The sequence below is a fragment of the Balaenoptera physalus genome, assembly GCF_965194825.1.
Source record: "Balaenoptera physalus genome assembly, chromosome: 18".
In the NCBI taxonomy this organism is placed as follows: Eukaryota; Metazoa; Chordata; class Mammalia; order Artiodactyla; family Balaenopteridae; genus Balaenoptera; species Balaenoptera physalus.
In genome coordinates, this window is record NC_138899.1 from 3,543,749 (window position 1) to 3,562,879 (window position 19,131).

Genomic DNA, 19,131 nt, shown 5'->3' on the forward strand with positions numbered 1-19,131 from the left:
CCAAGAGGAGAGTTTTAGTGACATAACTGCAGCTGAATATTTTTTAGAACAAAATGATCTGATACTTCTTGTCTTTTTAATCAATTGGTAATCCTTCAAATGCCCTTTCAGAGAAAGGTCGTGTGCTCCTCAATCAACACTGAAAGATTATAAATAAATTAGAAATTGCTGAGTCTCCCATAAAGATATCCTCAAAATAAGGCCCCGTGAAAGGAAGTTCTTTGTCTCCAGTATATTTAAATGCATGCATCCTGTGAAGTATCTAATTATATTATGTGAATACCTGGAAAAAAAAATCCAAAACTCCAGTCTGGTTACCAAGAGAATAAGCCGTTTCCATGGCAACTCCCTCTTGTACACATTCTGTTTGCTCCTGTAGAAAAAGCACTTCATTGATATAGTGGTGCATCTTCTCATTGGTCATGTTGACACAGAGCTATTGTGGGGAAAAAGGAAACAATTCACAAGATGATTCGGCATGCAGATTCATGGTTCCAGGACACATTTCAGACCAGTGAAATGTTGACTCAAGAACGGTCAGCACAGTTAATGTATCTAGATGCCGCACTACAGTCGTCCCCGAGAAGCCAAAGTAAAGAGCTTCACTTGACACTGTTGACTTCATATGGTCTGATTACGCCATTGAAGTTGAGCATGTTAAAAACAACAAGAAGTATAATTACAGCATTAACTTACAAATTTGGGGTCTAAAATATATTTGAGTATTTAAAAAATATTTCCAAAAGGAATATACATTTGGGCTCTTGTCAACAAATATCATATATATATTTCTTTATCCATTCATCTCTTGATGGATACTTAAGTTGCTTCCATATTTCCATATCTTGGCAATTGTAAATAAGGCTACTAAGAACACTGGGATGCAGGTATCTTTCCGAATTAGTGTTTTTGTTTTTTTTCAGATATATACCCAGGAGTGCAATGGCAGGGTCACATGGTAGCTCTATTTTTAGTTTTTTGAGAAATCTCCATACTGCTTTCCATGGTAGCTGCACCAATTTACATTCCCACCCACAGTGTGGGAGGGCTCCCTTTTCTTCACACCCCACCAACACTTGTTAACAAATGTGTTATTTCTTACAGTTTTAATTTCTTAACTTAAAAATACCTTAAGATATTAGAAAATAAAATAAAATAAAATAACACAAATCTAGCCAAGATGAAGTCTTGCTTTCCCTCTGAGCTATTCTCCTATTTTCTGCTTTTTTTTTTCTTTTTTTAATAACAAAAACCTCAAAAGATTTGTCTTTTCTTCCCTCAAATTCCTGTCCTCCCCACTATTCAAACCACACCAGTACATTTTTGCCATCACTGCTCCACCAAAATGGCTTTTCTAGAAGTCACGAGTGATATGTGCATTTCTAAATCCAGCGTTCAACCCTCCGTGTTCATTTTCCTTGACCTCCCAGTGATGTCTACAGCCGATTCCTCTGCTTCCCTGGGGCACTGCCTCCACTGTCTTCCAGGACATCCACTCTCTCAGTTCCTACCTCACTGGCCACCCCTTGTCCATCTCCTTCTCTGACTCCATCCTGGAGTGGTCCAGTGCTCCGCCCAGGGCCTCCTGTCACCCATCTCTACACCCACTACCTTTGTGAGCTCAGGAAGTTTCACAGACCATCCCATTCCCCCATCTGCACTATGTTATACTAAGTAAAATCCAAAGTCACTTAGAAATATTTAGAATTCTGTAACTCACTGAAAATAATTAAATATGAATAATTTATATAAATCGAAGTTACCGATAAAGCGTTTGTAAATGGAAATCAGATCTCATTTGCAAAGGGAACAATATTTAGGATTATGTTTAATGTGAAATGGGATGTATTTATACAAAGTAAATGCCAAAGCTACTGTAAATCGCACAAGACTGGAACAGTCACCCGAAGAAAGAGAGACCGCCCTGGGTTCCCCTTGTCCACGCGCCCAAATTCTTCCCCAGGTCTGGTATCACCACAACACCTGTTAAGTAGGACTCCTCTCAGACATTCCTGTCCCTCTACTGGGAGCTCATGGCTTCTCTCCTAGACGCATAAGAGCAGCCCTTACATTCCAGCTTCCAACCAGCAAGCCAAGTCGCCCCCCATAACCAACACCAGAAATGCCCTAATTCTCCATACAGGTGGTCTAGGCCTACCCCTAAGGGTGTGGCAATTAATAAATTAAGAATAACACACGCATAGTTTTCCATTTTCTCACAGACCTAGCTATTTGGGAGGATGGGAATTTATGAGATTCTAGGGACACGAAGAAGTCTTAGAGGGAAATTTTTTCAGAGAAGAAAAGAAGCAACATATTGGAGTGCAGGGCATGGGTCAGCACACAGAGGGAGTTCGTCCTGAGGCTGGAATGGTTTGCTGAGAAGTTCTATTCTTTAGTTCTTGCCGGGACCAGAATTTTTTAAGTAGAGGCAGCTCAAACATCTTCAGAAACAGGGTGATTGGAGAATAACAGGATTGCAGACACAGGACTACCCTGATGGAAGCAGAAGTTGGAGACCTGAAAATGTAGAGGCTCTTATGACCTAATCTAGTCATGTTATTTGGATGATGAACATACATCGATATTTCACTATTAATATAATAAGTGGAGAGTACAGTAGAAATATACCGAATACAATATTTAAATAACATATTTAAATGAGATCTAAATACCATATATTGACACACAAAGAAAAACCAAAATAATTCTTAGCTCCAGGTCAAAAATGATGGCCCAGGGCGACTGCCCTTGTTTCCAGTATTTTTTCTTGTTTCTCTGTTCCATAGTAAAAAATGGTTTCTGTAAATTTGGTGGCCGGTGAATGTCTGTAGATTGAGTAAGCTTCCCTACTGCATTCTATTACAAAATAAGATCTTCTGTTTAAGAAAATTAACAAGAAAGAGGGAAAACTGTTATCTGTATCTCCCTCATTCCCAATTAAATAGCTTGACATAAAACAACCAAAAAAAATGTGTCTGTCCGAATGTCCCCTTGATTGTCCCAGCCCTGGCCAGTGCCTGTCTGCAGCAGGTAGACTGCAGTCTGAGGGCCCAGGGAGCTGGGTGTCCAGGGGCCTGGAGGGACCGGTGGTCACTGGGACCTGGTTCCAGCTGTTTAGCTATTTAGCAGGTAGGGGAAGGGGAGGGCCCCAGGGGACTTGTGCTTTCCGGTGACCCCTTGCCCCCTGCCCTGTCTGGCTTCATTCTTATATATAATTAATTAAACCCTCCTTTTTTAAACCCGAAAAAAAAAGTTAAAAATAAAATAACTATGCCACATTGCTGCTGTCTTGGAAGTTATGTTAAAACCTGAAGACCTTGAGTGAATTTGTTCAAACTTGCAAAATCCCCCTTTTTTTGCATCGTCTCTTCCTCTACCACTCCATCCACGATCTCTGAAATTTTTTGAATTTTCTTCCTTCTATCTGATTTGGCCAGTGGTTAACCAGAGCTTTTCCCCTCTGCTCCCTGACAACTAGATTTCATGAGATATATGCAAAGCTGAAAGCTCTTTAAATTTAAAACTAAATGTTTCCTAAATAAACTCACACTTTTGTGGATCAATTCCCTGAATATAAAAATATTGAAAATATAGTCACTTCATTTGAGAACATACCACATAGGACATTTAACTTTAAATGCTTGACTGTTAAGGCAAAAAGAGTTTGAATACGGACACAGACCCATAAATTCTGCACATGAGAGCTGGCAAAGGAAGGGCTGGAATTCAGTAATTAAATATCATCTGAAACATATTTCCTTCCTTGTACCTGATACAATCTAGCACATTCATCCCCTTGAATTGTCCCATCAAAACTAACTGATATCACATGAAAGGATGCTCAACATCACTAATCATTAGAAATATGCAAATCAAAACTACAATGAGGTATCACCTCACACTGGTCAGAATGGCCATCATCAGAAAATCTACAAACAAGAAATGCTGGAGAGGGTGTGGAGAAAAGGGAACCCTCTTGCACTGTTGGTGGAAATGTAAATTGGTACAGCCACTATGGAGAACAGTATGGAGGTTCCTTAAAAAACTACAAATAGAACTACCATACAACCCAGCAATCCCACTACTGGGCATATACCCTGAGAAAACCATAATTCAAAAAGAGTCATGTACCACAATGTTCATTGCAGCACTATTTACAATAGCCAGGACATGGAAGCAACCTAAGTGTCCATCAACAGATGAATGGATAAAGAAGATGTGGCACATATATACAATGGAATATTACTCAGCCATAAAAAGAAATGAAATTGAGTTATTTGTAGTGGGGTGGATGGACCTAGAATCTGTCATACAGAGTGAAGTAACCCAGAAAGAGAAAAACAAATACCGTATGCTAACACATATACATGGAATCTAAAAAAAAAAAAAAATCGTTCTGAAGAACCTAGGGGCAGGACAGGAATAAAGATGCAGATGTAGAGAATGGACTTGAGGACACGGGGAGGGGACAGGGTAAGCTGGGACGAAGTGAGAGAGTGGCATGGACTTATATATACTACCAAATGTAAAATAGATAGCTAGTGGGAAGCAGCCGCATAGCACAGGGAGATCAGCTCGGTGCTTTGTGACCACCTAGAGGGGTGGGATAGGGAGGGTGGGAAGGAGACACAAGAGGGAGGGGATATGGGGATATATGTATACATATAGCTGATTCACTTTGTTATACAGCAGAAACTAACACAACACTGTAAAGCAATTATACTCCAATAAAGTTGTTAAAAAACAAAACAAAACTAAATGATATCAGTAGATCAAGATCTATGTTAATCTTACTTATGGTGTATAAATCTCTAGGAATGATTCTGGAAAGACAAGTCATTTTCTATAAAACTGTGTGGCATCTGTCCCTAGTAGTAGGCCACTGTGAAAGAATACATTTTCTTGTTGCTGTCATTTTAATCATAAATGAAAAACAGAAATTTCTGAAAATTGTTGTTAGGGTAAAAATGAAAAATTTTTTTAAATATTCAATTTGCTTAAAAAATAATATTTTGAGGTGTTCCTCTCATCTAATAATGTGATAAACTCCTTTGGTCCTGAGATAATTTCTTTACCCAAGATTAAGAAATGCTTCAAAGAAATTTCTTCAATTTGGAGTGAAATATTTACAGTAAATGTACAGAAAATAAATGACTCCATTATGAAATGAAACCACTGGAAAAGATTCTCTTTGATTAGATGATACACACAATTGTAATTTTTCAAACTTTTTGACATTAAAATATGCATTGAATCATTTAAAACAACACAAATAGATCTTACATCTCAGCAGTTTGATTTAAAAGTAGTTATGGAAAGTGTGACTAAATGTTATATATTTTGGGAAATAGGTTACTCAAGAAATAAACGGAGAAGCCATGAAAATAACATGATGTCTGTTACTGCAGGAAAAAATAAAAACGTCTGATAAAGGATTCTGAAATAAGACCACCAACGGCTGATTCTCTGCTGTAGAAGAAATATCCAAATTATATGACACTTACCTTTCCCCTCATTTTGAGATGCTCTAATTGAAAATACCTAGGTAGATGTGGAGGTCTCAAACACATTAAATATAATAATTATTATAAAATATATAAATTATATCATATATGACACATAAATTGTAAAATATAATTCTCTTATCATTTTGCATTCAGAATAGACCTCAGCTCTGCAGTTACAAAAATTATTTTTGATGACACCTGACTAAATCGTCTTGCTCCTGACTTTATATGTGACCATCTCTGTATATAAACCTGGCTGTAGTGTTTCAACTGACTCAAGCATTTTTATAATAAAAACTAGACATTTTAATTGGTTTTGTTTCCTAATATTTTACTGAACTGAATATTGGCTTCACTGAATTGATCCACTGTTTTAGTAAGAATGGTGATGTCAAGTGTGAATGTGGATAAAGCCGCAGTCATTAGAAAGAGCTGGAAAAGGGCTTCTAGTCTTTTTTTTTTTTTTTTTCTACTTTTTTTTTTTTTCCCAGGAAGGAAAGTCTAAAGCAGAGTACCAAACTTTGGGTAACAAAAAATGATTTGGCCTGTGCTTCTGAACAGAGCAACTCAGTTGAATGCTTTCCCAGTCAAAATGATTCATAAAACATAGAGCTTCCCTCCTGAGCTTTACTTTTTAAGTAAAGCTTTATTTTTAAGCTGCAGTGTCCGGTGGGACTTGGTGACATGAGGTGATCCTTACAATATATCTGGACCTTTAATTGTACATTGTGTTCTTTGTATTCTGGGGAGAAAAAAGAAGTCATTTATTAAAAATCCCAAGGAAAAATCCAGCTAGATGTGTACAACTGAGCAGCCTGTGGAGTGATTTTTGGCTTGTAGCTTTTTTGACAGGGGTGCTTCCTGAAACTGAAGGTGGACCTGCATTTCTAAGAGAGGCGAGTGAAGCTGGGTATTACAGGAAATCACGGGGAGCACGCGGAGTTTGAAGTAGACTGTTTTTCAAACTCATTTTGAAGTGAGGCATGCATTAAACTTTTTTACTAAATCAGTTTGCCTTTCCCTGCTCTAAACTGTTCAAAGCACTCACTGTTCGAACAAAAGTTAAAATATAAAAGAAGTGCTAATAGCATGAACTTCAGGAACTGCCAGGAAAGGTAGCTAAGGGGACGAATGTGGACATACCCTGTGGCAGGCACCTTGCTGGCAAGTGGAAAAATACATCCCGCCAACCAAATGGTGGCCAAAATCAGGACCAAAACCTGCGCATTCTTGGTTTATTTTCACTGAGCTGTGTTGTGTGTGCATATGCGGGTGTGTTTAAACACCATCAGAGAAAGATAGAATGAAAGATTTGTAAGGCAAATTAGTTTATGTATCTAGAAGCATAAATCTCCATCAATAATTGAGTATATCACTGACTTCAATGCAAAACAATCATTATTTTTACTTTTTAACTCTATCCATCGGAATTATGTTTGGGTTTCATTAAATTCCCACGTATTCCTCAGAGGAGACTTGAATGTGGGTAAAAGGTAGGTATTCATAACGGTAATGAACAGTTATTAAGAGCTGTTTAATTAGCACGCGCCTTCTCTGATTAAAATACATGCTTTGTACATTAGGTGCCATTGCTGAGTGGTTTAATAATAAAAATCATGCACCCCTTGAAAACACTCTTTAGTAACAGACTATCATTGCTTACCCAGATGGCCTATCATTTGTATTAATGACAAAATTAATTTCTTGAGTAAATTTTCACCAACTGTTCTCCCTTTATTTTTATTACTCAGTGAAATTTATCTGAAGCAAAAATATAATAAAGCATGATGTATGCATCACAGAATTAAAGTGGAGATTAATTGAAGCTCACTCCAGTTGAAGACAGAGCTCCAGGCGTTAGACAGGGATTCGAAATCTTACTGAACATTAGAATTAACCGGGAGCTTTTAAAAAAGGCTGATGTCTGGGCCTGACCCCAAACCAATTAAATCAGAGTAGGGCCCAGGCACTGATATATTTTGAAAGCTTTCCAGGCGATTCTAATATGGAGACATGATTGAACACACTGAGATAGACGATGGCATACACAGTCCATTACCTGATTTCCTCATCAGTTTATACACACACACACACACACACACGCATATATACACATGATGCATATATCATGCAGTTACACATTAAAGGACATTTGTTCCTGTCCAAAATGTCCTTCAGATATCTGGCCGGGGAGACCTTTGGTCCATGCCAAAAGGTCCTTGATATTTGGTCCTGTCCAAAAACTTTTGGCATAGACTAAATATGCTCAAGGACATTTTGGATAGGACCAAATTTCAAGGACCTTTTCATGTGAACTAAATGTCCTATGGAGGTTTTGGACAAGACCAAATGCCTGCTAACCCTTTTTTATCTGATGGGGCAGGAATGAGGTCAGGTTTCAGATATTCGGTATTTCTCAAATATGTTCAGCAGAACATTAACTGCATGAGACGTCAATTACTATTGTCTAAAAAACAACACAACAGAAGCCTGTTAAACACTAAGCCAAGCCAATAGTCTTCTCTGCAGGGGCCCTTTCTGGGGCCTTCATTGTGTCAAGTGTACTCTGCATCTCCAACTTACTTTTTTGAAGAACGCCTCTTTGGGTTTCGAGACTAATGTATATAGTTTCCCCAACCAATCAGTCATTCCTGATTTCAGCACCTTATCTATAAAATGGCAGGGGTGGGGGTGATGAGGGAAGAGTATGTCTCCGATCTGTTTCAGCTTTAAACTTCTATAGTGTGTTTTGCCTTCTTTGAAATTCCTATTATTGTAGAGCCTTTCTTCTCTCCATCCCTGTTTGGGAAAGGACATGTTCCCTTTCTCCCAGCACCATCTATCTTGACTTGACAGTGAGAAAGGCCACCTCTGCCAGCACTCTGATATTATTCCATAAATACAGGAGCCTGATGCTCGGGGACGGCGGGGTGGCAGGGCTGCTCTCTTGCTGGAGTCCTGTGTCGGGAGCCTCATTCCCAGATCCCGGGCCCGGGGCACTGAGGGGACCTGCTTCTGCTCTTGTTTGTTTTTTGGTTTTCTAAAACCAAACTACTTTCCACTCCTTTTTGGTAGATTACTGTTTCTTAAAGGAACCAAACACCCTTTCCTCCCCTGGTTTCTCTGAGATTTTTCAAATCAAACTCTTTGCAATAGGTTTTAAGCTAATAGAGGTGGCAGTTACTTCACAGGAATAAAGACACTGGTTTTACACAGATTTAAAAACAACACTTTCTCTCTCTCCAGCATTTCTTTTAGGGTTTCTATTACTCAGTGCAACACAGATTCATAAAATAAATCCAGTATTTTAATGCGTGTAACTCATGCCTATAATCTCCTTTAACATAAAAACCACCACTGTTCAGGGATTTGAGGGACTGACTGAAGGGGTCAGCCAACAATAAACCCATTGGCTAATTTTCTTGCCATATTCTATGTAACAATCTGCTAACGTCAGATTGAATAATACAAATGCTACTGAAATAATTGTCTTTTTCAAAGAGTTGTCATTATCCAGGATTAAATGCAAAGCCTAGAGATACTGAAAAAAATCACAGACTGCAGAGCCGTGGTCCTGAGGTGTCAAAGGAAGAAAGAAAATGGCACAAAGAGCACTGCTTTGGGACCAGATGGATTTGCATCTGAATTCCCACGTGGCCCCGCAAAGGCTTCTGGGATGTCCCTTAGCTTTTTGAGAAGGTTGCTGCAGGAGCTAGTGATCATACAAGAAAAGCATCTGACTCGTAGCAGGGGCTCTAGAAATTGTAGCCACTGGTGATTATTAGCAGAAAACTAAACGGAACCATATTCGTAGCACATCGGGGGCTTTGCATCTGCACAGACACTGCTGTAAAGCTGAGCTTCTTCCTGGTTAGTTGTCATTAAGAGAGCTCAATTCACTCTTCTCTAAAGTGACCTGATATACATTTTCAAATCCATATCTTCTCCCTATTACATTCTGTAACACTTCCTTTTAACCACCCTGGTGCAGGCAGGCCTCAGAGACAGTTCGGGTTTGGTTCCAGAACATGGCAGTAACAGGAATATGGTAATAAAGCGAGTCACATGCGTTTTTTGGTTTTCCAGTGCATATAAACGTTATGTTTACAGTATACTATAGTCTATTAAGTGTGCAATAGCATTGTGTGTGAAACAATGTATAGACCTTAATTAAAAACTACGTTATTGCGGAAAAAAAAGTGCTAACCGCCACCTGAGTCCTCAGCGAGTTGTATTAGTAACATCAAAGATCACTGATCACAGATCATCATAACAAATATAAAGTAATGAAAACATTTGAAATATTATGAGATTACCAAAACGTGACAGTAGACTTGCTCGATGAAAGGTTGCCCCCAAACTGTAATTTGTAAAAAATGCAGTGTCTGTGAAGCCCAATAAAGCAAAGTGCAATAAAAGGAGGTCTGCCTTCACTTTACAAGGAAGAAGATATACCTGCATTCTCTAACTTATTTATTCGGATTAAATAAATGCATTTGGTGAAAAACTCCACTATGGAAAAAAAAACAATATCACATAAAATTTATTAAAAGTTTATTGCTTCTATATTTAATAGAATAAATAATATTGTGTCTTAAGAGAAATACAAAAAATATACTTATGAATGGGAAGCAATTAAAGTTTAGAAAATTTACAATAATAATAAATCTTTAAGTCTAACTTTCAAAGAACCTTTGAAACTGGAAATAGTGCAGATCATTGGTTCTGGAAACAGATCTTGGCTCCACATGTCCTTCCCTGAGTTACTTAAATTATCTGAGCCTTGGTTTCTTTAGCTCTAAAATGGTGATATTGTTTAAGTTAAAAGGTTTCAAGAAAAAAATGTCATTAAATGTACAGTTTACATGGTCAAAACTGCTTTCTTCTACTTCATTTTTTATTTCCTCAAAACAAGTTTTCAGAAATTGTTAGCCTGAGGACCTCTAACCACACTATTTTTAAACACAGAATCCAATATTATTATAAGAAGTACATTAAAATAGCATCTCATTACTTAATTACTCTGTATTTTTCTATAGAAACCTGAGTAGCACTATACTGGGGTTCTGCTATGTTAAAAAAAAAAATTTCCTTATTCAAATTTTTCTTAAACTGTGTTATCAATAGCTTGGTGAGTTCCTGAAAAGATTTCAGAAAATTCAAATCAGAGAGCAGAAAAATGTGTTAAGACAGAGTTAGATATTTAATGTATGCATGATTTGAGAATCTGCATATTTAACAATAAAATATTTTGATATTCATAGATCAATTCATTGAGCAGTAAATAGATCATACTGATACCTAATAGCTATCACTATCAGAACATGAGCTATGATTAAATACTAACATGAGGTATCACCTCGCACCGGTCAGAACGGCCATCATTAAAAAGTCTACAAACAATCAATGCTGGAGAGGGTGTGGAGAAAAGGGAGCCCTCCTCCACCATTGGTGGGAATGTAAATTGGTGCAGTCACTATGGAGAACAGTATGGAGGGTCCTTAAAGAACTAAAAATAGAGTTGCCATATGCCACTCCTGGGCATATATCTGGAAAAGACAAAAACTCTAATTTGAAAAGATACATGCACTTAATGTTCACTGCAGCACTATTTACGATAGCCAAGACATGGAAACAACCTAAATGTCCATTGACAGATGAATGGATAAAAAAGATGTGATATATATATATATATATATATATATATATATATATATATATATATATATATAATGGAATCCTACTCAGCCGTAAAAAAGAATGAAATAATGCCATTTGCAGCAACGTGGATGGACCTAGAGATTATCATACTAAGTGAAGTAAGTCAGACAGAGAAAGACAAATATTATATGATGTCACTTATATGTGGAATCTAACAAAATAATACAAATGAACTTATTTACAAAACAGAAATAGACTCATAGACATAGAAAACAAACTTACGGTTACCAAAATGGATAGCAGGGTGGAGGGAGGATAAATTAGGAGTTGGGGATTAACAGATACACATTACTATGTATAAAATAGGTAAATAACAAGGACCTACTGTAGAACACAGGGAACTCTACTCAGTATCTTGTATTATAATAACCTAAAATGGAAAATAATCTGAAAAAGAATATATTATATATATATATGTGTGTGTGTGTGTGTATATATATATATATATATATCTGAATCACTTTGCTGTACACCTGAAATCAACACAACATTGTATAAATTAACTATACTTCAATTAAAAAAAAATACATGGGACTTGCCATACTAGGGATGAAAATAGCAGCCTCTTCCTCATTAAGGTTTTCCTACTCCTTCTCCCAAGATATCCAATTAGAATTGGTCTTTCTCATATTTGTACCCTACCTACCTCACCATAATGTCCGTACATTTCTTAGTGCCTAGTACAGGGTCTGGAACTTGGTACATATACAAAAACTACTTATTGAATGAATGAACCACAGAGTACCCTGATGCAAATGAGCGAGAAAAAATGCATCCTTCTAGGTACCGATAAAACACTTTCTTACAGAGAGCAGAGACCATAGCACTCTCAGTTTTCCTATCTGTAAAATGGAATTATCTACATCAACAGTACATGGTATGAGTTCAACCGATGGTCGTTAATATATTCTTTGATTTATCTTTGTATCATATCTAGGATAGTGACTTCACAGCTAAGGATTTTATGGGGGTTTTTTGAGGTTGAGGTTGACACACTATATACTCTTATTTCGTAGAACTTTAGAAGTCAAGGCATCTGGCTTTTCCCAAACCATTGAACACTTAGCCCAAGCCTGTCCTGTTCACCAGGACTTTCCAGGAAATCTCACTCTTTAGAAAAGAATTTGTAAGCAAGGAAATGTTTCAAAGCTTCTACTTTGAACAAATGTGTTCTCTTTCCAAATTCTCTGCAGTCTTATAGCAAATTGTTGATAGGCAATTTTACTAGATTCCATAGCTTCAGAAGTTTCATTATATGTAGCTGCATGTTATGTGTCTAGTGGGAAACTGGGGGAAATTATTGAATATTAAATCATTAGTTTCCACTACTTTGTTCTTTATGCCTTTTGTGAAGATCTGTAGTCTGCAGAGCTTGGCGTTTACAACTGTTGGGAGAGAACATATTCTAGCATTTATTAAAATAATATTTATATAATCTCAAAGTTTTCTCATTTATTTTAAATAGCACAGGAATACCTTATTTTTTTGTGCTTGGCTTTACTGTGCTTTGCAGCTACTGTGTGTTTTACAAATTGAAGGTTTGGAGTAACCCTGGGTCGAGCAAGCCGACCAGCGCCATTTCCCCAACAGCATTGCTCATCTCCTGTCTCTGTATCACGTTCTGGTAATCCTTGCAGTATTTCCAACTTTTATTATTATTATTATAGCTGTCATGGTGATGTGTGATCAGTGATCTCTGATGTTCCTACTAAGACTTGCTGAAGGCTCAGAGGACGGTTAGCGTTTTTTAGCAATAAAGTCTTTATAATTAGGGTATGTGCATTTTTTTAGACATAATGCTATTGCACACTTAATAGACTACAGTATAGTGTAAACATAATTTTCATATGCACTAGGAGACCAAAAAATGCACGTGACTAGCTTTATTGCCATATTGCCTTTATTGCTGTGGTCTGGAACCGAATCTGCAAATCTCTGAGGTGTACATGTATATTATGGACAATTTTAAACATATTCAACAGTGAAGAGAATAATGTAATAAACCTCATCTGCCATCAACCAACTTCAACAATTATCAACAATTACCACCTCATGGCCAATTCTGCTTTATCCATTTCCATATTACCCTCAAAATTAAATTCATTTGAAGCAATTCTCAGACATTGTGTCATTTAATGGGCAAATATTTTAGTATAATTCTCTAAGCTACAAGGACTTTAAAAAATATATCCATAGTACCTTTATATCACATAATTTCTATCAAGGATAATTTTTTAATTTTGTCAAATATCCAGATTTCACATTACACTAATTAACTCATCATTTTTTACACTTAAGCAAATCAGGATCCACATAATGTCCATACATTTAACTGATTTCTATGTCTCTTAGATCTCTTTTAATCTACCAGGCACCTTGTTCTTTTACATTTTTATCCTTGCATTTTATATGTTGAAGAAATCAGGTCATTTGTCCTGTACTGTTTCTCACAGTCTGGAGTTTTCAGAGTGAATTCTTGTGGTTTAGTTTATCATGTTTCTCTGTCCTCAGTTTCTGTTAATTAGTAGTTACATCAATACCTTTCATTATATTCAGGTTTTCTCCTTTCCTTCCTCCTTCTTTCCTCCCTCCCTCCCTCCTTCCCTCCCTCCCTCCCTTCCTTCCTTCCTTCTTTTCTTTCTTTCTTGACAAGAACACTTGATATGCATCTGGTATATTGTCACCCTTCTTGTAATGTTAGCTGTGATTGATATTCATTGCATAGATTCATTACTTCTTAGGAGCTGTAGAACTGACTTGCTCTAATTCTGTCACTCATTCTTCATTTATTTGTAGTGAGACCACATTAGGTTATATTTATAAATTAACTTAGGGAGAATCAGGATCTTTGTGCTATCAAGCCTTTCTAGGAATGCAGAATATCTTTCCACTTTTAACTGTAATTATGCAACCTTCAGGAGTATTTTAGCCCTCATTTAGGCTATTTACTAATTTTTGACTATGTAAATGTTTTCTTCTTTTCCTCTATGTCTTCTGATAAACTATTTTAAGAACATATAAAAGTCTTTTGCATGCTGATTTAAAACTGGCTACTTTATAAAATTCTCACATTGTGTGTAGTAATGTTTCATTCTTTCTTTTCAGCTTTCTAAATATTAATTGTCTCTGGAACTAAAAGTATTTTTGCCTCTCCTTCCCACATTGTGCCTTGAATCGCTTTCACTTTTCTAACATCAGTGGCACTGCGATGTGTAAGGGAACTTTTGTCTTGGTTATTTTCTTTCTGATTATCAAGCATCATAAATGGAATTCCCTGGCTGTTTCAAGTTGAAGAGTTGATCAGAGAGGCTTTTCTTTTAGGGCATTAGGAGATATGTTTATAGCGCCAGATACATAATAAAGGAAATGAGAATTCATGAGATGTAAGTATCACATGGCAGAGAGGACCTGGTAATGATGTAATTACATAACTAATCAGGGCGATAGATTCAGAGCCTCCCGAATTGTACTTTGGAACTCAGATAATTTAGCGCCCCCTCCATTGAAGCATCAAACTGCTGTTGAGTTATATATTATATTTTTTACTCTAAAAAGTATCTTTTTATAATATATAAATTAGTTCTGAATAGAAATGACTTATTAAAAGTCAGAGAAAACAGGACTAGCATTTCCTATGAGCTGAAACAAATTCTCATTTAAAGTATCACAAGCTTCCATCTAATGATTTAGAGCTACTTGGGCAAACTGAGGTTGGACACGCTGATGCTTTGGAGTGTTTCTTAGTATCTCCTCAGATTGTCCCTGTTCGTCAAATTTCTTATGGATGAATGATTGTCAAGCAGTATACATTTATTCCTGAGCAAGAAAACCCCCTAGCAAATCCACTAAAGGTTTTTTCCTTGTGAGTTTACTCTTTAAATTTCAGTTGAAATGCATTTGTTAAGCTCGTATTATATACACAATGCGGTACCAAACCCAACTGCAGCCCTGTGGCCATGGACGTTCTAGTGAATAGCCGATAGGTCAATAAGCTCGAAACAGAAGGGAGCAGATACTTATAAAGGCACTAATATTCTTCTGGGTTTGATTCTGAATATAATATTGATCTGCTAATCATTCTGTTGCAAGTTTTCAGTGGAATAAGAAATAAGGAAGTTCACCATTCTATTAGCAACTCAAGAATCTAGAATGTATCATTCAAACCAATGGCCTTTAAAAAGCTCACAGGCAAATTTAGGAATTTGCTAAATACCCTGTAAGATGAGATTTGGACTAACCACAAAGAAAATAATTTTATCCTTCTAAATGGTTCCTGGGTATATTGCGCCCAATAATTAAGCAAACCTGTTAAACGTGCGTGACAAACCTGCCAAGCAAACTAAAGGCGCATCTTTAAAAATATTTATTGTTTTTGTAATTAAGGTCTAAAAATTGGTCTTGAGCTTTTACCCATAAGTACCTAAAACTAGCTCTTAGTATTTAACAGAGACTTGTTCTTTAGATTTGAAAAATCTAAAATCTAAAATGCCATTCTTTGTTAATAAAAATCTCAGGCCATGAATATATTCTAAAATACATAATTAAAATATTTAACAGCAAGAAAGAATGATAAGGGGTATACGTAATTATAGTAAATAAGTAAGTTTTAATAAGGAGATAACGTAAATGTTTTGCACATTTCAGCTGCCAGCGCAGACTTGATAGATACTGAGTCTGGGTTTGGAGCAGGAGGCTGGGAGCCCAGCCCTCGCAGACACCCTCCCACTTGTGATTTCTGCGTGTCACTTAACCCGGAGATGCAGAAACTGTGAGTCTCACTACAGACCCGAGCCTGCATGTTTTCTAAGGCAAAAATGTAAGGAATCAATAAGACGGCCAGACAACATTCAAACACTTGTACTGAGAAATCCGTCACCAGAAGCAGCCTGCAGACCTATGTTTCTTGTTGGACATCCTGCTGGTGACTCTTTTAACTGCCCTCTTCCTTATGTTCATCACTATTTTTCTTAATAATAAGCAATAAGTAAATAGAACCACAAAGTCCTCCCTTTTCCATTAATCCATGGACACAGAATCATGAAGGGAGAAGAAATCTCTCGTCTCACTGTTCTTATTTTAGGCGAGACTTTCTGTAAAGTTTTGTAGAGAAAGGATTCACAATGATTCACCCTAGATTAAGTGAGTCGGCATGATTAAGATCTACTCAGAGGACCCTGAACCACTTTTTTAGGGAATAAAAGCCCAAATCTGAAAAGGTTTTCAGGTGTTCCCATTGACAGCAGCGAAGGTAGCTACCCACCATTTCTTACATGTGTACAATGAGCTGGAAAATGACACCAGAACCTCTATAACTGTCATCTTGTTCACTCTCACAGCTCCGTAGGTCTATTACCATCTTGATTTTACAGATAAGGAACCAAAGCTCATTATAGATTCTTCATCTTGGCCAGGAGAGCTCTGCTAGTACAAGTCGCAGAACTGGGTTTCAACCTCATTCTATTTAATTCCTTACCCAGTGCCAGTAACCACCCTAAACACTGTATACTTGAAATTCTTCATGTAATTTAATGCAGCATGGTTTTCTCTCTTTCCACCTGTACCATCTTACAGGTTTAGTTTTCCTTCTCTGCTAAAGCAACTTTTATTTCTACCCTTAACACTTAATTTTTAGATATACTTAATTCGATTAAACTATTTGTACTATACTATTAAGATACCTAAAGAATTTAGTGCTTTTACAAGTGCCCTAAATTGTAAATAGATTAAAAATAATCAACACCTCTTTAATGTATTTTTATGAGTTGGCCATAGTCATATGTACGCATGTCAGGTAAAGTTGAAACTACAAATAAGAGCATTTATCACGAGAAAGTATTTCCATCCTGATTTTTGGCTGGAGTTTCTAAAGACCTTCAAACTGATTTCAAATAGAGACACCCTCCGAGTCTCTGACCCTGCTGAAATGGCATTTCCATAAGCACAACTCTGGTTTCATCTAACGCCGTCTTTTAAAACAAGTGCTTCTGTTTAAAAAAATAAAAAAGGATTATGCCGGTTTACAAGACCACATAAAAATGATGACTATGTCAACAAACCAGGGACATTAATTTAAAACAGGACTGCAGAGTCCTTATTTCCTTATTTTAATTACATATTCCCAAGAAATAGTGCAAATAGTCTTTATTGAATTAAAAAGAGATACCTTATTAGTTGAAAAAACCATTCAAGTTAACAAAATTTCAAAAGAAACCCACTTACTTGTTCAAATTCATTCTTTTGAAATTCTTCAAAACCAAAGATGTCCAATATTCCAATATCCCATGTCTGCGAGCTGAAATGGAAGAGAACACAGTGAACAGGCATCCTTAACGCTTCTCATTGCTACTTTAGGTTGGAGAAATCCAGCCACGTAGCGTGTCACTGACAACTTGAAGTAAAAACACAAATGATTATCTTAATCTGGTGGAAAACTGAAAATTAGGAAGAAAAAGTGTTCTTTTAATGCTCTGATTCAAACACAGACTCATTAACAAAAATGCATTGATTCCTAAGTATAAAATGTAATGATATATGGGTAGTTTAATATTTACTTCTCTGAAAGTCTCTGTGTCTGTCTCCTTCAAATAGACCTGCTATCTCTGAAGGAATTTGGACCGACCTGTTAAGTGGGTCTCACCAGCAGTAAATCAAGCAACTTCTCCATTACACATACGTACAATACAAGTCAAGTCACAATTAAGCCATGTGCATGTTTTTTGATAGATCAGTTTGAGCCACTCCAAAACTTACGATTTTCCTAAAGGAGTCCTTATAAATAAAGAACAATGAAGATCATGAAACTTGGGTGCAAGATGGAAAGAAATCTATCTAAGTAACGACTTCTCTCTTCCATGTAAACTATCGCTCTTGGAATTGGCTACAGTCTTGGATGGTCAAATCACAGATGTCGGAACACACCCAGTTAAGTGAGGAAAGGAGGAATGAAACCTCATGTGACCCGGGAACCCTGACAACCTGGATTCTGTGGGGATATGGGAGCAGCACGGGGGTGTGTGCACGAGGTGCTTCTTGCAAAGAAAGCCCCAGATGATTCTGAAACGCCGGTCACCCCACCCCTCCCACGCCTCTGGTCTAGCGCGTCACCAGGAGGACTGCTGTCTGCATTTTCTGCCAGTGGAAGTGATGATCCCTCACCACGATGGTGCCCGTTGTTTCATTACCAGGCTCCCTGCTGGTGCAGATGTTCTGCTGTTGTTTCCACTAAATTTGATGTATCCAAACTGCAGACCCCCCTGGCCACCAACTCCCTTTTTGTACCTATATTGTGTTTTCACAATCAGGATGTAATCACAATACTTTAGGGGCTATAATTTGTCACTTACATGGCCACTTTTTTCTTTAAAAAAAGGCAAACTAATGATTCTGTGATATCCTTTCCCTAAGATTATTTGTTGTAGATGGTACAAAATATGAGCTTCATAAGTAGGAAAGAGAGCATTTTAAAAGCCCTTCATATAAACGTCACATGGCAAAGAGTATAAGTCAGTGAGGGGAGGAAAGAATCATTCATTGGATGTCTCTAGGTAATTGATTCAGTGTCTTAGAAGAAAAAAATAAAGTTAGCTTTGTATCTCACCCTGTGTGGCCAAATAAACTCTACATGGATTAGAGAGCCAAATGTTAGAACCAGAAACTGTAAACATGTACAGGAAAACAAATGTGATCATTTTTTTCTGCTTTCAGTTCTGGGAAACGTCAAAAGGAAATATTCAAAAATATGATCATGCAAAGACTAAATTCTTTTGCAGGATAAACTGTATAAATAAAATTAAGTTCTGTTAGAGGTAAGTGTCATTTAAAAATGCATTGTCTCCTTCATTTTCATAGATTTTTCTCAATCTACTAGACTATGTGTCCAGTCATACATCGTCTTCCATCC

General features: G+C 37.0%; 1 protein-coding gene across 5 annotated transcripts in view; it reads right to left on the reverse strand.

Annotated features, from left to right (window-relative positions):
* Nucleotides 1-19,131, reverse strand: part of MYO16 (myosin XVI) — a 546,696-nt gene that overhangs the window by 159,701 nt on the left and 367,864 nt on the right. For all 5 annotated transcript variants that reach the window (XM_082435257.1, XM_082435255.1, XM_082435256.1 and 2 more), the window contains 2 exons: nt 17,451-17,523; nt 284-436 (listed from right to left, as the gene is read on the reverse strand). In XM_082435257.1, the coding sequence (XP_082291383.1) occupies nt 284-436; nt 17,451-17,523 (226 nt within the window). The remainder of the gene's footprint in view (nt 1-283; nt 437-17,450; nt 17,524-19,131) is intronic.